This window comes from Myxine glutinosa, chromosome 5 (assembly GCF_964187855.1).
Source record: "Myxine glutinosa chromosome 5, kmMyxGlut1.1, whole genome shotgun sequence".
NCBI classification, from domain to species: domain Eukaryota; kingdom Metazoa; phylum Chordata; class Myxini; order Myxiniformes; family Myxinidae; genus Myxine; species Myxine glutinosa.
The window spans coordinates 28,415,552-28,442,116 of record NC_136265.1 but is presented as its reverse complement, the minus strand read 5'-3'; the positions used below and the strand labels follow the sequence as shown (position 1 = coordinate 28,442,116).

Here is a 26,565-nt window from a genome sequence, read left to right as displayed (position 1 = left end):
AACTATCCATGAACTTTTCACTCTTCGCACCGCTTTTCACCACATAATGCTTGTGAAATTAAGAAATGCTTGCTTAAATAGAAAAGTGGTACACCTGTGTGACGATTCCACTCCATTCAGGAAGATTTTCTTCAACCCTCCCCAAATCGACGTCTTCTGGAACCCTGGCAGAAGAATGTCAGTTCATTATCATTTTCAAAGCAAGCGCTTTATCAATGTTGTTGGAAATCAAAATGCAGGTTTCACGTGTCCAATGTTACGTGCCAATGTACGAGTGATATAGGGTTCCCTTACCAGGAACTCTAATGCAAAAGGAAGCCCATCAAAAGCCCGTGCAATGGTTGCCAACCTATGGCTGTTTGTCGATGTTCTAGCCTTTATAAATGCCGAGCGCCAAGGAAGCAAGGAAGCAGCACAAACCATTTTTTAAGTCTTTGGTATGACTCCACCGGGATTCGAACCGCCGACCTCCCAGACTCAGAGCGGATGCTCGAATCGTTATATCACGACACTGAGTCTGCTTTGGTAGGTTCATCCTGGTTTTCACTACCGTGTTTAGAACATGTGAATTGCTTCCAAAATACTAGAAATTACATTCAGAGGATTAGGTTTATCCATTCCAGGTTTGCAGTTGATTCGTCGGTGACAACATCGCCACCATCATCATCATAATCTGGTTGTTAACCTCAAAACAACTTATTATCTCGAGTCTGTAATAGACTGATATTTCAGAAATATCGAATAATTAGCCTGTCCACTTTCACCAAAGCTTTATTATGATAATACGGAGAAGGAAATTCATAATTTTGTCAAAAGGTCAAGAGGTCAAAGGTCAGCATCACATAAAATCATCAATTTTTATCCAATTGACCTGAAATTTCAATTTACCATTCCAGTTATGTCATTAAATTTTCACCAAAAGTTTAATTATGAGAATATGGAGAAAACAAATTAATAATTTGGTCAAAAGGTCAAAATCACAAAATCTATTTTCATCTGATTGACCTGAAATTTAAAGAATTTGCAGATCGGGTCACTGAATTGGTTCACTAATCCAAAGGTAGGCATCAACTGTTTTGTTTTTTTAGTTCAAAAGGTCAAGCCCAGTTAAGGTTACATAAAATCATCAATTTTCCCCAATTGAGCTGAAATTTTAAGAATCTCCATATTGGGTCACAGAATTGGTTCACCAATTAAAAGCTAGACGCTGATTATTTAAAAAAATCTAAAGCTCAAAGGTCAAGGCTGCATTGTCATCAATTTTCATTTTAAAAAACTTTTTTCGTTATTTTGAGCATACAGAAGAAGAAGAAGACATCTGAATACAAACTGACACGGATGGGTTTGGCATTTTTAGGTGCTTTCTAGTTGATGTTGAAATTGATCCTCCGTCGTGCGAAGTCCTTCCTTGGCACACCTGAGCTCCTCACCACATACAAGGCTTTCATCCGCAGCTCAATGGAATACTGCTCTCCCCTCTGGGCTGGTGCTCCTGCCTCACACCTAGCTCGTCTTCATGCTGTTGAAACCAAAGCATTCAGAATCATTGGAATCTCCGGTGATGAAGCTACCTCCGAGGGCCTTTCACTTACCGCAGGCAGGTTGGTGGTCTTTCTGTCTTCTACCGGCTCCTCTCCGGCCTTGCTCCTTCAGCTCTCTCTGGGCTCTGTCCCCCAAATATTCCTGAAGGTCGCACAAGATCTGCCTGCAATCCTCTTATGGTTAAACTGCCAAAATAAAGACTCTCTGCTCACCTTCACTCTTTCATTCCTCTTTTCTCCTGCCTCTGGAACAAACACCCCCACTCCCTTCAATCCCACTCCTCCTTCCAGGTCTTTAAAACAGCTGTTCACCACCATCTCTTATCTTCCCCCATCCAAAACCTTGATCTTTTCTACCCCTGCTAATTTCACCCCAAATCCTCTTTTTTGAAATACCAACTTCTTTCCTGGAAGTCCTTGGTGTCTTTGTTTATACTTCTCCCACCCCCCCCCCCCTTCCCACGCCGCCTCCCCCCAAGCCCTCTCCCTCCCACACATTCCCGATGTCCCTCACAAATGTTGTGTTTATGTGCTTCCCCTTCTCTCCCCATCTTGTCTACCGCTCCCCTTTTTATATACTTTGGTTGTTTGTCTGTTTGATTTGTTTGTGTGATAAATGTTAGCTCTTTCACGAGCCTCGATTATGTATACATAAAAAAAATTTTTTTTTGTAGTATTGCTCTATTTATTTGTGCTCTGTCGCCAAATGACGCTTGAAATAAATACCTCCTTTCTCTTACCCATGCAAATACCTTCCTGAAAGCAGTGCTCGGAGGTCCCTAAGAAAGCAAATGGACCATAGTTATGGGCAAAGTGGTAATCTGGATTCAAAGTACCTTTCCTTACAACCTCTTTCCAAACAATTCGATAATTCCACTTTGCACGTGTCTATGCAGCAAATATCAGGCACGTTGCATACGTTGGTGTTTTGATGTTTGAACGGGGGCACTATAAGACAATAGCTTTGCCGTTGGTGCTCCAATATCTGTGGCAAAGATATTTGTTGAGTTTTGCCATCTTGTACACGAGTCCGAAGGATCAGGGGGGAATTTCCTTGCATGGATCAAGGGTGCTTGAGACTTGAGTACTAGTCTCTTGGAATTATGTAACAAACTTTACATGAGATAAGGAAAAAGAAATTAAAGGGAGGAAGAAAAATTATAGAATTGAGGATGAATGGTGAGGACCCAAAAATAAATAAAGAATAAACTATGTTGTCTTCCTGTTGTAATGTATTTGGCGCCATATTTGGGAGTCGGTGTTGTAACATTGAAATTCCGCTGTTTTGGTGAGTTACGCACTGAATTGTATGTTGAAAGAACTCTGTGGCCTATTTCATTGACGCCATTTTGTCCTCCTTTGTCCAGGGACTTCCGAAAGCAATAATGCCTGTGAGATGTCATTGCAGTTGGCAGAGCACCGATAAGTCGGTACGAAGTGCAAACGGATACGCGAAGGCTCACGACTGACATACCGCAAGAAAGGTTGAAGCTGGGGCGGACAGGTAGCTCGAAGTACGTGGACGTCATGAGCAGTAACCTCTGGGAGATCGGAGTCAAAATCCCGTGGAAGTTGGGTCTGGTAGAGAGAAAACTATATAGTTATTGAAATATCGCACAATGGGACACATGAATGAATGAATGAATGAATGATCGTTGTAATGCCATTTTCCCCGCTAGAGCAGGGGTTAGCCTTGCGGGCCCCATGACAATCATGGTTCCCTGTTTGAGGCAATGTTTTTATGGCCGGATGCCCTTCCTGACGCCAACAATGGGACACATGGATCGAAGATATTTCTAAAACAAGAAGGCCTATAGGAAGTGGTAGTCTTTGACTCCACGCCCGACTCATTTTATCCTCAACCTCTGTTACAGAACGTGTCAAAAATTTAACTATTAATGATCGCTAATCGAAAGCGGTACATTACGCGCAGCAGACTTCAAAAGCTTATAAATACAACATGTGATCAATTTGCTGGATTTTTTATTTGACATCTTACTATAATTCACCAAATGTCCGTCTGTCTGTCCATCCGATCCCAGGTACCGCAAAAACGGCTGAACCGATCGCAACGATATTTTGGGTGGGTAATCCTGGGACCCCCTGGAGTAAAATAGGCTATATTGTTTTTCCAATTTTCCAGTTTTTCCAAACACGATGGAATAATATTTACCGATATGAACAGTGATGTGGCTTTTTATTGAAATTCTACAAGTACTTTTTCGATTTTGATGAGAATTATGGACCTGCCGCAAATGCCGAAGTGGACAGATTACGGCAATGAGCGGGTTTGATAATATCCCAATACAACCGTCATTTAAAACAGTATTTTGTTAAAGTATCAATTGATGATTGGAATTGAGTGAATACAATTACGATTTTGAATTTGTAATTGTATTCACCCAACCGTACGGAACTTCACATCAGGATTTAAATATTTGTTTATGTCACGAATGCTGTTGAAAGTTTATTTTTTATTTTAATGCTATTTAATTTGTGATTGGAGTTATGCTGTTTGGAATGAAAAAAGAGATATCGAGTTCAAGTGAATGACGGAATGCCGTGACGGTTTCTACTTTCTAAACATGAAATTCACGGATCGCCATATGCAGATTCGCCATTGACTGGGTATGGAACAAACGTACCCGTTTGTACAAACGTACCCAAACAAACGTACAGGACTAGACCGCAGGAACACGACAGGTGACCCTGGAGGAGGGGGCTGGGAGGGGAAGTTAGACGCCATCTTGTGATGTCGCTTTTTCTGTCTGGGGGCAGTCAGCATGCCAATCAAGGAGAAATCACCTCCCCTCCCCACTTCTCCCACGGGATGCCAACCACGACATTTGTCCGTACTCTATCCTATAAATTCTGAGCAATATCTGAGGAAGCAGCACAATCCATTTTTAAAGGCTTGTGTACGACTGGGCTGAGGTCTGATTCGAACCAGTCACTTACTAAGCTCAGTGTGGATGCTCCAAAATGCTAATAAATGAAATTTGTTCAATTCATTCACTGAACTTCGCTCAATTCATTCACCGAAGTTCGCCCTGTTCATTCACTGAAGTTCGCTCAATTCACCGAAGTTTGCCCAGATCATTCACCGAAGTTCACCCAGTTCATTCACCGAAGTTCACCCAGTTCATTCACCGAAGTTCACCCAGTTCATTCACCGAAGTTCACCCAGTTCATTCACCGAAGTTCACCCAGTTCATTCACCGAAGTTCACCCAGTTCATTCAACGAAGTTCACCCAGTTCATTCACCGAAGTTCACCCAGTTCATTCACCGAAGTTCACCCAGTTCATTCACCGAAGTTCACCCAGGTCATTCACATAAGTTCGCCCAGTTCATTCACCGAAGTTCGCCCAGTTCATTCACTGAAGTTCGCCCAGTTCATTCAATGAAGTGCACCCAGTTATTATTGTACATTATTATTGTACATTAACAATTATTGTACATTCACCGAACTTCGCTCAATTAATTCACCGAACTTCGCTCAATTCATTCACTTGATATGATGGGAGGGCAACAGAACGGCAACAGCAATCCCGTGACAGATTGGCGCCGGAAACAGTCCCACCACAATGCCGTGACGTCATCCAGCATGGCGAACATTTTGAGAAAAGTTTCCTTTTGACTGGATCTTACGTAATTAATGGGAGGTGGAAGTACACTTAGATTCCATAAGCACAATCGTAAGACATTGTTAATTATTGTACGTGCTGCTTCCACGTTCGAGGCTCAGCATTTTGAGGACAGAATATGGACAAACCCCGTGGGTAGGGAGATCTCCCATAAGGTGTGGCCCTGACCAAGGAAAGAAAGGTGACGTCAAAAAGATGGCGCTGCCAGTACCCAGTGTTCTCAGGAGTAACATCCCCCAAAGTCAAATGGCTGTTTTTGTCCAATGTCTTAATGCCACCCCTGTCTGCATGTTTGTATGTGACGAGGAAACATTAGTTTGATGAAGAAACCATTCCCAAAAGTCTCGACACGACAAAGTGTGTGAAAAGTGTGTAATTGGGCAACTCCAAAAATGAGAACCCTGAAAAACTCACGCAAAACGAGAACGATGGCCAAGACTGGAGACCACGGAACAGTCGACCCCGCAGAAAGCTGTTGGCTGGGGTCACAGGTCAAAGAAGAAGTTGGTGAGAGGAAGCAACAGGAATGATTACGATTTTTTTTTTTAAATAATGTGATAAAATGGGGCTGTGATTCGAAGGGTAGACAAGGAAGCCAAAAGGAGGCAGAGGAAGAGGAGGTTGGGGGCGGTGCTGAAGGAGGAGGAACAAGATGCACCTGTACGATGAGAAGAAGAACCGGGATAAAGGAAAGAAAACAACAAAAAGGTAAAAATGGAAAGGAGAAAACATAGATAAGACTCCGTCTAGAAATTAAATACGCAAAAATGCCATAATTTTTGACACCACATTCCAAAATTTTGATACCATACAGGACACATCCTTTATATTCTGCTATTTCCTTCAAAACTCATTTTATTCTTTCTTCCCAACTGTCCAAATCTTTTCCCCGTTATTCACTTGCCTTCTCTTCTTTTTCCTCAAAGTTAACGTTGTCATTTTACATGAAGCGAACACACCTCCCCAAATGGAGTGAATACACACACGCACGCATGCGCACACACACACGCACACACACACACACACACACACACACACACACACACACACACACACACACACACACACACACACACACACACACACACCACTTACCAAAGACTTTTGCGAAAGCTTCTCTTTTCGCTCTTTCCACCTCGTACACCTTCTGCCCTTCTTTCACGAGGTTTATGGACCACTGCATCACAGTTTAAAAAACACAAGTACAGTTTATAAAACTTAAAACTGTAAATGCTGAATAGTAAGTTACACCACAACTGCTTTAACGGACTAAGCGTAGGGTTTAGCTCCACAGGACAATACCGTTTGATCCCTCGACGTAAAACAAGCACACACCTATCGGGGGCAAAAATCGATTTGAAAACTAGAAAGTAGAACTTGACACGAATGCATCCATGGATATGCCTTCGCTCATGTTAGATGTCAACCCATTGTTACGTTGGATCCGAATTAAATAATAAACATAAAATAACCACCTTTAGAGGCCATTTTTCCCCGCAAAGCGGGGGTTGGCCTTTTTCGGGAACCGTGGTTGTTGTTGTTTTTTTGGTCCCCTTTTTGAAGCGATGTTTTACGGCCGGATGCCCTTCCTGACGCCAACCATTTTTGCCGCCTTTAACGACAAACAGGGAATTACCAGTGAACTGGTGCTCAATTAGCCGACCTCGGAAGGATGACAGGCTGAGTCAACCCCCCTGGCGTTAATTCAGCGATCGACCGGGATTCGAACCCAGGATCCTAGGATCCCAAGCCGGCACCCTAGCCGCTAGCCCAACACCAACACCAACACGAATTAAATGTCACTTGAAAAATGTAATGTCCGATGAGAGAGAGACAGATAAGAAGGGAGATAACCTCAGATTCTTCTAACTCGAGTCGTGGTTGCAAAATGATTTTCGAAGGGCCCACGACCAGTTCGAAAATCGAATCGGTTCATCTTTGCATCATAATGTTATCGCGGTTACTAAAATCTGCTACTTTCAGCTAAATGTCACGTGACATTTGACCCTATGAACCCAAAATGGGGTCAGTGCATATTTGCATTTTCCTACAACTTTTTACCAGGTTTGATCAAAATCACCCTCAGCTATTCTTATCAAAACAACAACTTATCGCGGTAACAAAAATTGATCACGGATGGACGGACAACCCGAAAGGTTCTGGGGGCGTAATAGGAAATGGTGAAACTTGAGAATTATTTTGTTACCCCCACAACGACACTTTGTCCAACCTGTTCTAAATAACCAGAAGCTCCTAATAAGCCGAGAAACAATTACAGTAGACTTTTGTTGGGCCGTACCAAACACTGGGTTAGCAACTATAACACAGGCCTGATGGGCCTAATTGCCTCCTCCTGTGTTGAAGGTTCCTGCTCAGGGAACTCTTGTTACCCTCGCCAGAGAAGATGGTAATGCATTTGAGTCCGTTTGTTACTTTGCAAACAAAAATATTTTTTTTGCAAGTATGTTGATCACTCCGGTTTGTGTGTGTTTGTTTGTGTGTGTGTGTGTGTGTGTTTGTGTGTGTTTGTTTGTGTGTGTGTGTGTGTTTGTGTGTTGTCTGTCCGCTCCCTTATACTTGCCAACAGGTCACAATTTTAAACCGAGCTTCACAAAACTTCACAATGGTAGAGTTCGTGGTCCGACAAAATCCTATATATTTGAGGTCAAAAGGTCAACATAGGCCAAAGGTCAACCACTTTTTTTCAAATTTCTAAAATCCTCAATTTTCATCCGATTGACTTGAAATTTGAATTGGATTTACATATCGGCTAATTGAATTCAACCCACCAACTATTTTTGAGATCAGCATAGGCCAAAAGGTCAACATTGGCCAAAAGTCAACCACTTTTTTTTGAATTTCGAAAACCCTCAATTTTCATCTGAGTGACTTGATATTTGAATAGGATTTACATATCAACAACAAACAACAACATGCATTTTAAGGCCATTTTCCCTGCTCGAGTGGGGGTTAGGCAAGATTACAGGATTTACATATCAGCTAACTGAATTCAACCACCAACAATTTTTGAGATCAGCGTAGGCCAAAAGGTCAACATAGGCCAAAGGTCAACCACCTTTTTTCAAAATTTCTAAAATCCTCAATTTTAATCTGATTGACTTGGAATTTTAATAGGATTTTCATTTCAGCTAACTGAATTCAACCACCAACTATTTTTGAGATCAACATAGACCAAAAGGTCAAAATAGGCCAAAGGTCAACCACTTTTTTCAAATTTCTAAAAGCCTCAATTTTCATCCGATTGACTTGAAATTTGAATGGGATTTACATATCAGCAAACTGAATTCAACCACCAACTATTTGTGAGGTCAAAAGAATGCTCTACTGAGTGCCATTTCGCTTTGTTCTCTTTTACCAAGTGTCACTCTACGAGTGATTTTTCATTTGTTTGTCTGTCTGTTTGTTTGTCCGCACAGAATAAATATGATTTTCTCTGCAACCGTTGGTCTGATCGACAGAAAATTTTCACCATAGGTGCAACTCCACCTGTATAATTTTTTTATGATAATAATGACATCATAGGTCACGTGGTTCGGCCGCCACCTTGGAAAAACCGAAAACATTTGCACCTCCATATCTCCGAAAGCGCTGCATAGAAAAAATTGAGACAGGGCTCATTGTAAAGAACACTCCATGTGGAATAACATGTGTTAATGATGATGTCATAGGTGCCTCCATTATGACGTCATAATTGGACAAGTACAAAACTTCATCCGATCAAGATGAAATTTTTTGAGCATAATCTAGGGATAAATTGGTGGAGAAAAAATAATAATGATGACGTCATCGGTCACGTGGTTCGGCCGCCACATTTGTTTTAACACAAAAGCCTTAAAAACCACTGAAAACATCCTGGTGAGGGTCTGCAATCTCCGATTGCTCTTTCTTGTTTATACATGCAACATACACGTATCTGGAAGTTTGTATTCACTTACATTAAACTTGCAGCCTGTATATATTTTCAATATGTGAGGCTTGTTGTGGAGCTGCCACACACGTCTCACACACATGGTCATACGGACAAATACACGAAACACAACACAAGACTGTTAGACGAGTCAAAAACAGCCAATGAGCTTTGGGAAGTGCCGTCACTTCCCGGGGCACTCTGGGTATCAGTGACGTCACAACAATGGCTTCCGCTTTCTCTCCACACTCCGCAGGGGAAATTCCTCAAGAGTTTCCTTCTCCCCAATGATGCCAATGCCAACCAATGGGGATTTTCCATGCTCTACTTCTTTCAGACCCTCCTTTGCTATATTTGAACTTGTTAAACCGCTGTGTCGTTCGCCCCCTTCCTCCGCTTTAATATTTCCTCCAAATCCAATATGTTTGTCGAGATCGTTTATAGGACTGGAATACGTAGCCACAAAGCTGCATCCTCAGTATCAGATGGTTTAACTAGTGAAACGACGAGGAAGCGTGTCGCACAGATTTACTGTACTTGCTAAGGCGACCATAAACCGAGGCGGTTCGTTCACGTAGGTAAACAATCGAGTGCATTTCCATCATAGAGGCAAAATAAAAAGGATAATAATTAATATAATAGAATATCCATCGATATATTATCGACATGCGTTGTCGACTCATGTGAGGTCAAGCAAGGCACGTAAAGTTGTTAAAAAGTATTACCTGCATATAGTAAATGTACAAGTCAGAAGTAGGAAGGAACTGCTTATTAATAAACTAGCTGGAAGCTCGTGGGAGAAATACCATGAGAGAAAATGAAAAAAAAAACATAGGGGCAATACCCCATGCGCTGGTAGAATAAACAGTATACCACACTGACTAAAGGTATTTTAAACCAATTTCAATGGTTGCTAGAAGACAGGGCAGCATGTAGAATCATACGAACATAATCATAAGACGTTAAACAAACAAACAAAAAGAATACCTATTTGGGGGGGGGGGCAACCCCTACTTCCCCCACCTCCCCCACCCCCATCCTGTATCCTCCTCAGAACCTAATTTTTCTAATGCCATGAACAAACATTGGTACAACACAGGTGATTAAGGTTGTGGTTAAGTTTCATTGAAATTGTGTATGTAGTTTCAGAGAAAAGAGCAAATGCCTATTTTGGGGGGCAACCCCCCAGTACACCCTCACAGCCCGATTTTTTTCTAATGCCATGAACAAACATTGGTACAACACGGGTGATTAAGATTGTGGTCAAGTTTCATTGAAATCGTGTATGTAGTTTCAGAGAAGAAAGCAAATTCCTATATTGGGGGTCAAACCTGGACCCACTTTCACCCCCCGTAGTTCCCCTTAGACCCCGATTTTTTTTTTAATGCCGTGAACAAACATTAGTCACAACATAACAAGTATAATTTGTGCCAAATTTGGTCGCAATCCCATCAGCGATTTCGGAGAAGAAGTTTTAAGTGTTTACGGACAGATGACGCGCCACCGCATAAGATGCCCTGAACTTCGTTCCAGGTGAGCTAATAAAAGGAAGCCATTTCCTTTTGCGCTGGGTGAGAGGGATAAATTGAGGAAGTGTTATAATTTTCCTGTCGATTTAGATGAATTTGAAGCAACTTTTACGTAGTTTTTTTTTCTTTTTTTTCTTTTTTCTGAAGAGCATTTCTGTGTTTCGGGAGGGGGACAGACAGACAACATTAGCCTTTTAAATCTACTGTATAGAGTATTGTAAAATTCCAGCAAATATATGTGAACGAATGGCGATGACCAGAAGCAAAAAAAAAAAAATAAAAAAAATTGAAATAGAGCAAACGTACATGGTTATGTATGGACCAAAACCTATTCTTCTTGTTCAATTTTTTTTTTCTTAACCCCTTTTAATTAGCCCTCTTAATTACGTTTAGACGACTGAGACCCCTCAGACCTTTGACGACCATTTAATACCCCCAAGATCCATAATACCACCAAGACCCCTGAAGACCCAAAACACCCCGGAGACCCAAAACACCCCGGAGACCCAAAACACCCCGGAGACCCAAAACACCCCGGAGACCCAAAACACCCCGGAGACCCAAAACACCCCGGAGACCCAAAACACCCCGGAGACCCAAAACACCCCGGAGACCCAAAACACCCCGGAGACCCAAAACACCATGAAGACCCAAAAGACACCGAAATGGTCAAAGATGTCTATCCCTCTGAAACGACGTGTGGTGAGGCGCGCGGAGCACGCCGAGTCATGCTCGTAATGTTAAAAAAACAAGATTGTAGCGGCTACCGCTGGGTTTTCACAATCGCCTTGCACCTATCAAGGACGCGGAGCGATCACCATGCCGGGCTCGTCCAGGACGCCCGGGCAGGCCCGCGCTCAACTTGCCAGGCCGCAGCCAGGACGCTGGGCCACACCCCCTCTCGCCTTTCCTGGGCAAACGCTCCTGGTTAATATGTATATATATTGCTGCCCGATAAACGGGCTTTTCAGAGTGCCTGAGTGTTTGGTTTGAATAAAGCAACTCGGCTGAATTCCAGCTTTTTGTCGCGTCCATTCTTCCGATCGACGTGGGAGCCCCAGCTCCTTCATTGGTGACCTACCGACATGGACACGGCAGTCGCCCTTAAACTGCCTACCTTCTGGGAGGCTCACGCGGCGGTTTGGTTCGCACAGGCGGATTCCCTGTTCGCCCTGCGAGGCATCACAGCCGACGACACCCGCTTCCACCATGTGGTAGCAGCGCTCGGTTCGGCCACCGCGGCCCGCGCCCTGAGCCTCCTCGAGAGCCCGCCAGCCGCTGACAAATACGGCGCGATTAAGATGCTTCTCCTCGACGCTTTCGTCCTCCCATCGGCGGAACGCGCACGGCGCCTGCTCGACCTGCCCGAGCTCGGCGACACGCGCCCTTCCGAGCGAATGGACTACATGCTTTCACTGCTCGGCGAGCACTCTCCGGCATTCCTGTTCCGGGAGCTGTTCCTCCGTCAGCTGCCTAACCCGGTACGCCTCGCCCTGGCAAGCACGACGATCACAGATCCCCGGGCCCTTGCCAGAGAAGCCGACAAGATCTCCGCCGCAGGTCAGCGCATCGCAGCGGCGACATGGGACGCACTGCCGCCCGACGCAACACCCATGGCGCCCGAGCGCCCGGCACGGTCGATGACCGAACTGCCGACGCAATTGGCGGCCGCTACACCGAGCCGACCACCTCCAGCACGACGACCGGGGCCTCCACCTGACCAAGCGCGGTGTTACTATCATGCCAGGTTCGGACAGAAGGCCCGGACGTGCCGACCCCCGTGCACCTTCGGCAGGCCGGGAAACGGCCGGGCCGGCGTTCATTACCAGCCATGACGGGCAACTTACTGTTCATCATGGATAAAGCGTCCGGACGGCGCTTCCTGTGCGACACCGGCGCCCAACTGAGCGTCATACCCGCCTCTGACCAGGACAGGCAATCCGCGGTTTGCGGCCCCTCCTTGGTTGCGGCCAACGGATCGACCATCCGCACCTTCGGCCCGCGCAACGTCACCCTCTGCTTCGGCGGCCAACGCTTTGCTTGGACGTTTGTAACCGCAAACGTGCCCATGGCTCTGCTAGGCGCCGACTTCCTCTGCGCACACGGACTGCTGGTGGACGTCCAACGGCGTCGTTTAATCAACGCCGAAACCTTCAGCTCCCTGGTATGCACATTGAGCAGCTCCGCGCCGACCGAGCTGGCATGCGCCGTCCCGGCGGCTAACGAGTTTGCTCGCCTGCTCACGGAGTTCCCGGCCCTCACGCGGCCGACGTTTTCGGCCGTCGCAGTACGGCATGGGATCGAGCACCACATACCAACCACGGGCCCGCCGGTCTACGCCAGGGCCCGCCGCCTCGACCCAGCCAAGCTCGCCGTGGCGAAGGCCGAATTCGACGCGTTGGAGCACCTCGGCATCGTGCGGCGCTCCGATTGCGCGTGGGACTCGCCACTGCACATCGTGCCAAAGCCGGGGGGTGGATGGCGCCCGTGTGGCGACTACCGCCGTCTCAATGACGCTACCACCCCCGACAGGTACCCGATCCCGCATATCCAAGACTTCTCCGCCCGTCTGGCGGGACGGGTCATTTTTTCGAAAATTGATCTCATACGGGGATATCACCAGGTACCTGTCAGGGCGGCCGACGTCCCTAAAACGGCAGTCATCACGCCGTTCGGCTTATTCGAATTCTTGCGGATGCCGTTTGGTCTCAAGAACGCGGCTCAGGCGTTCCAGCGCTTGATGGACGGCGTGCTGCGTGACCTGCCGTTCCTTTTCGTTTACCTGGACGACATCCTCGTCGCCAGCACGTCCCGGGCCGAGCACCTCCTCCACCTCCGAACACTGTTCGGGCGCCTCAGCGAGCACGGCCTCATCGTCAACCCGGCCAAATGCCACTTCGGCACGACGGCCGTTGATTTTTTGGGCCACCACATCACCAAGAACGGGGCCGTGCCGCTGCCAACCAAGGTCGAGGCCATCACCACGTTCCCGCGTCCCCGCACCATAAAGGCCCTGCAGGAATTCCTGGGAATGGTGAATGTTTATCACCGCTTCGTGCCCCGCGCTGCTCAACTCATGCGGCCCCTCTACGAAGCCCTCCGGGGCAAGCCGGCCAAGCACGACATCGCCTGGTCCGCAGCAATGGATGCGGCCTTCCAAAGCTCAAAGCGGGCCCTCGCCGACGCAACACTGCTCGCTCACCCGGTGCTCAACGCTCCCATCGCCCTCACCACGGATGCCTCCGACTACGCGGTGGGCGCCGCACATGAGCAATGGGTGAACGGGGTTTGGCAGCCACTCGCTTTTTTCAGCCGGCAGCTCCGGCCGAACGAGCTCAAATACAGCACGTTTGACCGGGAGCTTCTCGGTCTGCACCTGGCCGTCCGCCATTTCCGCCACCTCCTGGAGGGCCGACCTTTCACGGCGTTCGTCGACCACAAGCCGTTGGTTTACGCCATGGCCAAGGTCACGGAGCCGTGGTCGGCCCGCCAACAGCGCCACCTCTCCGCCGTGTCGGAGTTTACCACGGACGTCCGGCACGTCGCCGGCAAAAACAACGCCGTGGCCGACTGTCTTTCCCGGGCCAGCGCGAACGCGGTCCACCTGGGCGTGGACTTTGCGCTTATGGCGGCGGACCAAACCACCGACACCACGGTGCAAGCCCTCCGGGCGGTGGACACGGGCCTCCGCCTGGCCGACATCCCCTTCGCGGACACTGTCCTGCTCTGCGACGTCTCCCAAGGCCAGCCTCGCCCCATCGTGCCCGTCACCTGGCAACGCCGCATCTTCGCCTCCCTCCACGGCCTTTCCCACCCGGGCCGGAAAGCTTCCCAGAAGCTGGTGTCGGCGTGATTCGTCTGGCACGGCCTTCGTCGGGACGTCCGCGATTGGACCAGCACCTGCACGGCCTGCCAACGGGCCAAGGTCCACTGACACACCCAGGCCCCGCTGGCACCTTTCACCGTGCCCGAACGACGTTTCGACCACGTCAACGTGGATCTGGTGGGCCCCCTCCCCCCGTCACGGGGGTTCACACACCTGCTCACCATGGTGGACAGGACCACCAGGTGGCCGGAGGCTGTTCCCCTCGTCTCCACCACCACCGCCGACGTGGCGCAGGCTTTCATCGCCACCTGGGTCGCCCGCTTCGGCGCACCGGCGGACATCTCGTCAGACCGCGGACCACAGTTCACCTCCGAGCTGTGGGGCGCGGTCGCCCGCAACCTGGGGGTCAAGCTCCACCGTACTACGGCCTACCACCCCCAAGCAAACGGGTTGTGCGAGCGATTCCACCGCTCCATGAAGGCCGCGCTCATGGCCGGCCTTCAAGACGGTGGTTGGGCCGACCGGCTGCCGTGGGTCCTTTTGGGCCTCCGCACGGCCCCCAAGGAGGACCTCCAGGCATCCACCGCCGAGCTTGTCTATGGCCAGGCGCTACGCGTCCCGGGCGAATTCGTGCCCGACGCTACCAGTCCCTGGTCCGCAGCTCACCAGCGCTCGGACCTCCAGGAGGCCGCCCGACGGTTTGCCCCCGTGCCAACATCCCACCACGGTGACCCCCAGTCCTACGTCCCCCCAGCACTTCGCACAGCGGAGTATGTTTTTGTGCGTCACGACGCACATCGGGGGCCACTCCGGCCGCCGTACGACGGGCCCTTCCGGGTGCTGCGACGGGACGACAAGTCGTTCGTCATCGACATCGGCGGCAGGTCGGACCGGATTGCGGTGGACCGCCTCAAGCCGGCGCACGTGGACGTCGACCACCCACCACGGGTGGCCCTTCCGCCGCGGCGAGGCCGCCCCCCGTCCACTGTGCCCCCCACTCGACCGCCCACCACCACACCGGACCCCCTCCCACGACCCGCCAGGGGTCGCTTCGGCCGGGTCATCAGGACCCCCCTCAAATTGACCCTGCCGGTGCAAGTCGATTCTGGGGGGACGTGTGTAGCGGCTACCGCTGGGTTTTCACAATCGCCTTGCACCTATCAAGGACGCGGAGCGATCACCATGCCGGGCTCGTCCAGGACGCCCGGGCAGGCTCGCCCTCAACTTGCCAGGCCGCAGCCAGGACGCTGGGCCACGCCCCCTCTCGCCTTTCCTGGGCAAACGCTCCTGGATAATATGTATATATATTGCTGCCCGATAAACGGGCTTTTCAGAGTGCCTGAGTGTTTGGTTTGAATAAAGCAACTCGGATGAATTCCAGCTTTTTGTCGCGTCCATTCTTCCGATCGACGTGGGAGCCCCAGCTCCTTCAAGATAAATAAATATTTCAGGAGCAATCAAAGCAGCGGTATGTTGACTTATACACTGCCCAGGTTAATTTTTTGGTCTGATTGAAAATTGTTTAATTTTCCCGTAACTTCATCAGGATTAATTTGAAGCAGCTTTTGCTGAATATTTTTTTCTCTCCAAGGACCGGTTCTGTGTTTGACGGTGTGACAGACAGACAGATGGTATTAGTCTATTATATATATATATATGTGTATATATATATATATATATATATATATATATATATATATATATATATATCTATATATATATATATATATCTATATCTATATATATATATATATATTCTATATATCTATCTATATATATTCTATATATCTATCTATCTATATATATCTATATATATCTATATATATCTATATATATCTATATATATCTATATATATCTCTATATATCTATATATATCTATATATATCTATATATATCTATATATATCTATATATTGTGGCGGACACAAAAGCCCACTGGCGTGGTGACATCATTCCGCGCACCAAGTGGGCGGTGGCCACGCCCGAGGGGTAGGCGTGGCCTCATGATATACACCGGGCGCCCAGCCCGGAGCGGTACAGTGTTACAGTGAGCTCTTACAATAAAGACGTTTATATGTTACCGCTTGTCCGCTTCCTCCTTGCTCACAAGCAGCGCGCGTAACGCCGCGCTTTACTGGTGACCCTCGACGTTGGATCTGCCGGAGCGATCCTTCCACACGCGACGCCATCGCCATGGCCGACTTCGTCAAACTTCCGGAATTTTGGGAGGCTCAGGCCGAAGTCTGGTTCATCCAGGCCGAAGCCCAATTTAAGCTTCGGCGCCTCACCGGCGATGACACGCGCTATTGCCACGTCGTCGCCTCCCTCGGGCCCGGCACGGCCGCTCGAGTTGTGTCCATCCTTCGCCACCCACCGGACGGCCACAAGTACGAGGCGCTCAAGCGGCTACTCCTAGCCACGTTCGGCCTCACGGACGACGCACGGGCCGACCGCCTCCTGGATCTCCCCGAGCTCGGTGAGACGCGCCCGTCGGTTCGAATGGACCATATGCTGTCACTGTTGGGCGACGAAGCCCCCGGTTCGCTATTCCGGGCGCTTTTCCGGCGCCAACTTCCAGCGCAGGTTCGCCTCGCGTTGGCCGGGACCGGGCTAACGGAACCCCGAGCATTGGCAGCCGAGGCGGACAGGTACTTCGCCGCTTCGGACACGCGGGCGAGAGTCGGCGTGGCCGTCACGGCCCTCGACGCTGATGTTCAGCAGCATGTTCCACAGCATCAGCTTCTACAGCATACGCAGCATGCTGATACGCACCTCGTGAACGCTGCCACGCCCCGCCCACCGCCGCGGCGAAAACCGCCACCGCGGGGAAACCCGCCAACTCCACCGGCCTGGCGGAGCCAGCCGCGCTCCTCCAGCTCCACCACCTGATGCTGGTTCCACGCCAAGTTCGGCCACGAAGCTCGGCAGTGTCATCCGCCATGCTCCTTCAACAGGTCGGGAAACGCCCGGGCCGGCGCTCAATAGTGGCGATGAGCGCCGGCCGTTCGAGCAGCCTGCTGTTCATAACGGACACCTTCTCCGGGCGCCGTTACCTGTGCGACACGGGAGCGCAGGTGAGTGTCATTCCCGCCGGCACGTCAGACAAGCACGCCGCGGGTGGGGGCCCCGCGCTGCTTGCCGCGAACGGGACGCCCATCCGTACGTACGGAAAACGCTGCCTCTCTCTGCGGTTTGGAGGGCAGGTTTTCCGATGGACGTTCGTCACCGCCGACGTGCTCATGGCACTGCTTGGCGCGGACTTCCTGTGCGCTAATGGGCTCCTGGTCGACGTCAAGCGCAGACGTCTTGTCCAGGCCGAGACGTTCAGCTCGCTCGCTTGTGCGTTGCCCAGCTCAACGAGCGGCTTGCCAAGCGGCTTGCCGAACGGTTCGGTTCTGGCCACGTTGGTCTGTACGCTTCCGGCAGCGGACGCATTCACCCGCCTCCTCGCCGGCTTCCCGGCCCTCACGCGGCCCACCTTCTCGGCGGGGGCCGTCAAGCACGGGGTGGCCCATCACATCCCCACCGTCGGGCCACCGGTCTACGCCCGGGCACGCCGCCTCGAGCCGACGAAGCTGGCGGTGGCAAAAGCGGCGTTCGCTACCCTGGAGCGACTCGGCATCGTTCGGCGCTCAGAGAGCGCTTGGGCGTCGCCGCTGCACATCGTGCCGAAGCCCGGCGGGGGATGGCGACCGTGCGGGGACTATCGCCGTCTCAATGACGCCACGACTCCCGACCGCTACCCCGTCCCCCACATTCAGGACTTTTCCGCCCGTTTGGCGGGCAGGTCCTTCTTCTCGAAGGTGGACCTCATACGCGGCTACCATCAGGTCCCCGTCAGGCCGGAGGACGTCCCGAAGACGGCGGTCATCACGCCATTCGGACTCTTCGAGTTCCTGCGCATGCCCTTCGGTCTGAAGAATGCGGCTCAGGCGTTCCAGCGACTGATGGACAGCGTCCTGCGCGACTTGGATTTTGTCTATGTCTACCTGGACGATATCCTCGTCGCCAGCGCGTCCCGCGAAGAGCACCTACGCCACCTCCGCACGCTCTTCGAACGCCTGGGCCAGCATGGCCTGATTGTGAACACCGCAAAGTGCCGGTTCGGCGCCGCCACAATCGATTTTCTGGGGCACCGTGTCACCAGGCACGGAGCCGTCCCCCTGCCGGCCAAGGTGGAGGCGGTGAAGGGGTTTCCGCGCCCCCGCACGATCAGAGGGCTGCAGGAGTTCCTGGGCATGGTGAACTTTTACCATCGGTTCCTGCCCCGTATCGCCCAGCTCCTGCGCCCCCTGCACGAAGCTCTCCGAGGTAAGCCGGGCAAAGGCGACGTTACCTGGACCGAGCAGATGGACACGGCGTTCACGGGCGCGAAGCTCGCCTTGGCTAACGCCACCATGCTCGCGCACCGGCGCCCGATGCACCGATCGCCCTCACCACCGATGCCTCGGACTACGCGGTGGGCGTGGTGCACGAGCAATGGGTGCATGGAGCTTGGCAACCGCTGGCGTTCTTTAGCCGGCAGCTTCGCCCGCCCGAACGCCGTTACAGTACCTTCGACCGCGAGTTGCTCGGACTTCACTTGGCGGTCAGGCACTTCCGCCATCTGCTCGAGGGCCGTGCGTTCACTGCCTTCGTCGACCACAAGCCGCTGATCTTCGCGATGGGCAAGGTCACCGAGCCATGGTCGGCCCGGCAGCAGCGTCACCTCTCGGCCGTGTCCGTGTACACGACGGACATCCAGCACGTCGCGGGGAAGGACAACCCGGTGGCGGATTGCCTTTCCCGGGCCGTCGCCCACGCAGTCCACCTCGGCATCGACTATGCCCGGATGGCAGCGGACCAGGCCGCTGACCCCGACGTCCAGGCCTTGCGGACCGCCGTCACGGGCCTCCGCGTCACCGAGGTGCCGTTCGACGGCGCGGGCGCGGCCCTCTTGTGCGACGTCTCCCTCGGGCGTCCTCGCCCCATCGTGCCCGCGGGCTGGCAGCGCCAGGTGTTTGACGCCATCCACGGCCTGTCCCACCCGGGCGCGAGGGCCTCCCAAAGGCTGATCGCCGACAAGTTCGTCTGGCATGGCCTCCGGAAGGCCGTCCGCGGCTGGGCCAGGACGTGCCTCGCGTGCCAGCGCGCCAAGGTGCACCGGCACACCCAGGCCCCGTTGGCCCCGTTCACGGTGCCGGAACGCCAGTTTGACCACGTCCACGTGGACCTGGTGGGACCTCTGCCCCCCTCGCGGGGTTTCACCTACGTCCTCACCATGGTGGACCGCACCACCCGGTGGCCGGAGGCCGTGCCCTTGGCGTCGACAACGGCGGCCGATGTCGCGCAGGCTTTCATCGCCACCTGGGTCGCCCGGTTCGGCGCCCCCTCAGACATCTCATCCGACCACGGCCCCCAGTTCACCTCGGAGCTCTGGGGGGCGGTTGCGCAGGGGCTCGGGGTCCGGCTGCACCGAACCACGGCCTACCACCCCCAGGCTAATGGCCTGTGTGAGCGATTTCACCGCTCATTGAAGGCCGCGCTCCGGGCCACCCTCCGCGACGGCGGCTGGGTCGACAGGCTCCCCTGGGTCCTGCTGGGCCTCCGGACGGTGCCCAAGGATGACCTGCGCGCATCCGCGGCGGAGTTGGTCTTCGGGCAACCGCTGCGGGTGCCGGGCGAGTTCCTCCCCGACTCCACGGCACCATGGTCCGCGGCACAGCAGCGCTCCGCTCTGCAAGAGACCGCCCAGAGGTTCGCCCCGGTGCCAACGGCATGCCACGGGCACCCACCGACGCACGTCGCCCCGGAGCTTCGCACGGCGGAGTACGTCTTCGTCCGCCACGATGCCCATCGGACACCACTGCGGCCCCCGTACGACGGGCCTTTCCGCGTGCTGGAGACCGGGGCGAAGCACTTCACCCTGGACATCGGCGGTACTCCTGACCGCGTTTCGGTAGACCGCCTCAAGCCGGCCCACCTCGATGTGGACCATCCACCGCCAGTGGCCCGACCCCCACGTCGGGGCCGCCCTCCTGCGGGCGGACCCCCGGCACCGCCCAGCCCCGCCGCCACGCCGCCCCCCGGTCCTGCACCCATCCCAGGGGCAGCCAGGGGCATCCCACCTGGCATCCCTGCACCCCGGACGCCGCCGATCGCCAGGGGGCGCTTCGGCCGGGTCATTCGTCTGCCCCGCAAACTGGCCCTCCAGGTGCGCGGGAATTCTGGGGGGGCGCGTGTGGCGGACACAAAAGCCCACTGGCGTGGTGACATCATTCCGCGCACCAAGTGGGCGGTGGCCACGCCCGAGGGGTAGGCGTGGCCTCATGATATACACCGGGCGCCCAGCCCGGAGCGGTACAGTGTTACAGTGAGCTCTTACAATAAAGACGTTTATATGTTACCGCTTGTCCGCTTCCTCCTTGATCACAAGCAGCGCGCGTAACGCCGCGCTTTAATATTTATATATATATATATATATATATATATATATATATATTGTATATAGATTATTTGGCCTTAGAGTTCAAAAGCATCGCAGCCTGAAACAAATGCTGGCTCAAACTGCGCTATGACCCAAACCCTCTCTCTCTTCTCATGGCCCGAGGTTAGTACCTGCTTGTACTGCTGGGAAAACTGTCGTCTGCGGGCCGTTTCGGCCACTGCCAAGCAGTACAGCTTTGGAGCTAATACAAGCTGCTGAGCAGCTTTGAGTCGTGCCTCCAGGTCAGAGAGCAGATGGGAAAGAGCGACGAGGCGATCGATGAGTCCATCCGCTTGGTGCATCACAAAATAACACCAACTGCCACAAAAAAAGAGAATAATGCAAATTAAGTCAATAAATAAACAAGAAGACGTCATACAGAGAACAATACTTGCAAAATCCAAACCTCCCCAAAATAAAAAGATGCCATGGATACATCAAATTGTCCATTTCTTTAAGATTTAAATTGACTAAATTAAAGCTCGGGTCAATCGGGTTAAAATTGTTGCTTTTTTCAGATGAAAATTGATATTAGAAGTTTGACCTTGAGTTGACCGTTGACCTTTTTACCTCAAAAATAGTTGGTTTCCCAATTAAGTGATGCACTGCGCAATTGCCGTTTAATGTTCAAGTTAATAGGATGAAAAGTGACGATTTTTCAGAGGAAAATAGTTTTAGAAGTTTGACCTTGAGTTGACCTTTGACCTCAAAAAGTTGGTTTTCCAATTCCGTGATGTAATGTACAATTGCTCTTTAAGTTTCAGGTTAATCGGATGAAAATTGCCGATTGTTCAGATGAAAATTGATAATTTTAGAAGTTTGACCTTGAGTTGACCTTTGACCTCAAAAATAGTTGGTTTCCCAATTTAGTGACTCAATATGTAAATGTTCAATTTTCACGTCAATCAGATGAAAATGGCGATTTTAGAAATTTTACCTCAAGATGACCTTTCACCCCAAAATCAAGAGCCTTCTTCCTTATGACCAACTCTACCATCTGGTGAAGTTTCGTGAAGCTCGGTTTAAAATTGTGACCTGTAGGCGATTGACAGACAGACAAACAAACAGACAGACAGAATAACACACATCTTCGATTTTGCAAGTAATAAATAAACAAATAACAACAATATTACAAAAACTTCCTTGCAACGGACGTCAACGCAGAGGGAGGCCATTAGGCCCATCATCAAGCCTGAGCAAAGGTTGATAAACTATGGTTGTTTGTCCGTGTTCTATCCTTTTCAAGGACGCTGAGTGTCGAGCGAAGGTGATGTCGGTGAATTCACCGAGTGTCGGTGAATATCGGAAAGACGAAGGTGATGGCAAGTGGTAAAGCATGTGGTGAGGTGGAAAGAACTGGGAAGTGGGCCTGTGCTGTGTGCAGGAAGGGTGTCGGAGTGAACTCCATTCAATGTACAATGTGCGCTGAGTGGGTTCATCAAAAATGTAGTGGTCTGAGAGGGTCATTAACCAGTGTGGCAGCTACATTCAAATGTAAGGTGTGCACAGAGGGAGCTGCAGATGGAGGAAATGTTGAGTTGGATCTTGGAGACGGCGTGAAGCTGGAAGGTGTGAAAACATTTTGCTACCTCGGAGACATGCTGAATGGAGAAGGTGGATCAGACTCGGCAACGGTTGCTCGAGTGAGATGTGCATGGAAGAAGTTTTGGGAACTGAGTGGCGTGCTGATGATGAGGGGAGTGTCGTTGAAGCTGAAGGGAAAGGTGTATGCTGCATGTGTGAGAAGTGTTATGATTTATGGGAGCGAGACATGGGTAATGAACGTAGAGCAGCAACGAAGGTTGGAAAGGGTGGAAATGCGAATGGTTCGGTGGATGTGTGGAGTATCGTTGAGAGAGAGGAAGACAAATGATGAATTGCGAAAGATGATGGGAATAGAGCCTGTGATTGATGCTGTGAAGAGGAACAGGTTGAGATGGTTTGGTCATGTGTTGAGGAAGGATGAAAGTGACTGGTTGAGAAGAGTGATGGAAATGAATGTAGAAGGAAGCAGAGGACGGGGAAGACCGAGAAAGACTTGGCTAAAGATGGTGGAAGAAGAAATGCGGGCAAGGGGGTTAACAAGGAGAGATGCAGAAAATAGGGCAAAATGGAGAAGATTGTCATGGGGACCGCAAGGCTAACCCCCGCTCGAGCAGGGAAAATGGCCTTTAAAATGCATGTTGTGTGTTGTTGTTGAGTGTCGAGCAAGGAAGCAGCACATCCATTTTAAAAGTTGTTGGTATGACTCAACCGGGGTTCGAACCACCAAAAATGACCAAAAATCACTCGATTAAAGCATTTCACGAGCATTAAGTTTAAATGAAGTGATGAAATCACACGAGGAAACAATTCCAACGGTGGTGGATTCCAGCATTCTCAACCCTCCGCACACCGAAGGCGAACATGAAGGTTGTCAGCAAGTTCTTGCTTGGCTTGGCAGCAGCATTCCTGGAGCTCGAGCAATTTTCCATGGTTGCTGAGCATGATGCGGAGCTGGTTCGCGTGGCTGAGACACAGATCGGGCAGCACCGAGCAATCCTTGAGATTTTCTGCACGTTTTTGGTTCGCGAGGAAGCCCTGAGGGGAGGGAAAAAAAATGGTGATGACCACATCAGGTTAAAAAAAATTATTTAAACCATGTTTGATAAAGGCTCATTGACAATCTCGTGTGTGTGTGTGTGTGTGTGTGTGTGTATATGTATGTATGTATGTATGTATGTATGTATGTATGTATGTATGTATGTGTATATATATATATATATATATATATATATATATATATATATATATATTGTTGTGGATATGAGAAGTGTTTTTTATTGTTGTGTAAATTGTTGTAAAAATATCGCCCTCCTTCCTCCAGTTGTGTATAAAAGTCAAAGGGCGTCCCGTAGTTAGGTCATATACAATCACGTTTAGCCAATCATAGATTCCCTGCTTGTTGGTAGTTATTTCCTTATTCTGTGTATTAGGCTAAGGCTTTGTCTTCCATTAATTGACACTCCATTGCACCGAATTCAAATAGATAGATCCCCTTTCATTCCCAAAGCCCCATTCCCAAAGCCTCGATTGCCAACTGCATTCGCCGCAGCTGCTGGGCGGTTTTCACCGCGACTCCATTAGCCACGAGGTGGGCTCGGAGAAGAAGGGGGAGGAGCCGCCGAATCCAGGGCGTGGCCCGCCGATCGTCATCAAGGGTGGAGCCAGAGAGCCCGTGTCCACCAATCAGGGCCGAGGCGACCTCACCGATGGGCGTGTCCTGGAGGCCGGCGGCTTGATCGCCCGAGGGTGAGATAAGCGCGCGCGGAGGCCTAGGAGTGGCGCAAGGAGTTGAAGGTGGTTGCGTTTGCGCAAGGAGTCGAAGGTGGTTGCATTTGCGCAAGGAGTCGAAGGTGGTTGCGTTTGCGCAAGGAGTCGAAGGTGGTTGCGTTTGCGCAAGGAGTCGAAGGTGGTTGCGTTTGAGAGAGGAGTCCAAGGTGGTTGCGTTTGAGAGAAGAGTCCAGACGAGCTTGGTAAAGGCAGAGGAAGGGATCCCCACGGAGAGTTGCGCCCGTTAAGAAGTTGGCTCCACCAGCAGTTTGGCTCCACCAGCAGTTGGCTCCACCAGCAGTTTGACTCCACCAGGCAGCTTCGACCCGTTACCCCGCGGGAACCAGATTGCGGTGGCATCAGTGGCCGTCGAGGTCCAGCCCGAGTCCCGTGCGGGATCAAGCCCGAACCATCTGCCCCAGCTGAACCTTCCCATTCCTCCTTCCAATCATTCCTGCCTGCAAATTCCCCATTCGTGTGAGTCCGTCTTTGTTTGTTCTGTCTTGGGGTATAAGTTAAGCCTGTGTAGATAAGCTAGCATTTCACTGTGTCTCCTTGATTCCTTCTGTCATTATTTTATTATCTTTCCTTCTTCCTTGGTTTCTTTTGGTCCTGTAAATAGTTATAAATAATAGTCGTAGTTCAAACCTTTTTGCCTTCGTCCTCCTCTTCTTCACATCCGTGTCGTCTTTGTCTTTTCCCTCATTGAATATCTGTGGCACGATTTGGCCAATGTTTCAGGATCGGGTCTAGTCTTGGTAAACGGCTCACGCCGCGGTTCGCTTCGCTCGGCGCAACATCCATTACGCTGCGGCCATGAGCGGGGGGTGTTCCTTCGCGTACCGGGAAGCGCTGGTATTTAGGTCATAGGACTTGTGGGCCTAAAACCCTATCCAGCACCGACCAGGCGTGGTGTCATACCCCCGGGACCACGTCGGTCAGTAACAGACGAGGGGCTTAATCCCCCCTCGAAGGGGAACCATAGGCCGACGTCGGGTTCCGTAACAATATATATATATATATACAGACTTGGCATTTAATATGGAATATTTTTTTGTGGGGGTGAACTTACTTTTCAAGATGTCTTAGAACCATAAGTTCATTGGAATTATGTTGAAATTATTCTAGATTTTCTTAATGTGACCTTTAAAAGAAACAAAAACCACATTTGACATTTCAAAACAAATAAATTGATCCTTGAAAGTGATGTAAACTGATATCGAACTCAATTCACGGACAGTACTGTGTTAAACTTCTGTACGTTTTCCAGAAGTATCTCTTTATTTTGCACATTAGCCAATTTTTTTTTTAACAAAAACAAAAGTTAAATTACGACTGGGATTACGGGCAGTAAAATTACAGTTCAGTACTTTGTGTAACCCCCACGAGCATTCAGGAGAGCACGTATACGTTGAGGCATGCTGTTCACGAGATTTGCCAAGGTTTGGACAGGAATCGCTTGCCATGCAGTGACAACAGCCTGCTGCAATTCACGCACAGAGGTCGGCTGCTAGTCCAAGTGGTCGATTTGACGCGTTAATTCTGCCCACAAGTTCTCTATCGGATTCATATCCGGGGACATGGCAGGCCACTCCATATGCTCTACACCACGGTCAGCAAGAAAGTGTTGGATCATGCGAGCACGATGAGGCCGTGCATTGTCATCTTGGAAAACAAAGTTTCCTCGAAAGGCTGCACGAGCAAATGGAAGCAATGTTTCTTCCAGAATGGCCCTGTACTTGAACTGGTTCATGTTTCCATTCAGAACAACCAGGTCAGTTTTGCCCCCTGCATGAAAAGCAGCCCAAACGGTCACCCCACCACCTCCAGCTTGGACTCTTGGCACTATACAGTCTTTGTTGTAGGCTTCATGCACTTGTCTGTGCACTCGGACGCGGCCATCTTGACGATAGACCAGAAATCTAGACTTGTCACTGAAGATCACGTGATTCCAGTGTCCTGGCTGCCATTGACGGTGGTCTCTGGCCCACTGCAATCGGCGCTGGCGGTGTTGTCTGGTCAGGCGTGGCTTTCTCAGGGGACGCCTGGCACGATAGCCTGCTTGAACCAGTCGTTGGTTGACTAGCCTTCTGGATACAGGCACATTTGTCAGTTGCTGCCACTCAGCCCTAAGCCGATTAGCTGACTTGGTACGGCCATTGCGGACTACCGGTGCAGCTGGCGATCATCCCTCCTTGTGGTTCTGCGGGGACGTCCTGGCCTCGGTATTGGAGTAGGGACACCCCTCTGAGCATTTCGTTTCAGGATCTTTAACACCTGACCTTGAGTGATGCCATACTGTCGAGCAATAGCACGC

The 26,565-nt window shown here is 50.7% G+C and overlaps 1 protein-coding gene across 12 annotated transcripts in view; it reads right to left on the bottom strand.

Moving 5' to 3' along the window:
- LOC137428682 (RB1-inducible coiled-coil protein 1) overlaps window positions 1-26,565 on the bottom strand; it is a 189,496-nt gene that overhangs the window by 22,186 nt on the left and 140,745 nt on the right. For all 12 annotated transcript variants that reach the window (XR_013623439.1, XR_013623440.1, XR_013623441.1 and 9 more), the window contains 6 exons: window positions 23,332-23,516; window positions 21,068-21,254; window positions 6,283-6,364; window positions 5,602-5,666; window positions 3,016-3,119; window positions 95-164 (listed from right to left, as the gene is read on the bottom strand). Coding sequence is in view for 9 of the 12 variants with exons in the window: in XM_078777763.1 (XP_078633889.1) it covers window positions 95-164; window positions 3,016-3,119; window positions 5,602-5,666; window positions 6,283-6,364; window positions 21,068-21,254; window positions 23,332-23,516 (693 nt within the window). In the remaining 3 variants the exon portion in view is untranslated. The remainder of the gene's footprint in view (window positions 1-94; window positions 165-3,015; window positions 3,120-5,601; window positions 5,667-6,282; window positions 6,365-21,067; window positions 21,255-23,331; window positions 23,517-26,565) is intronic.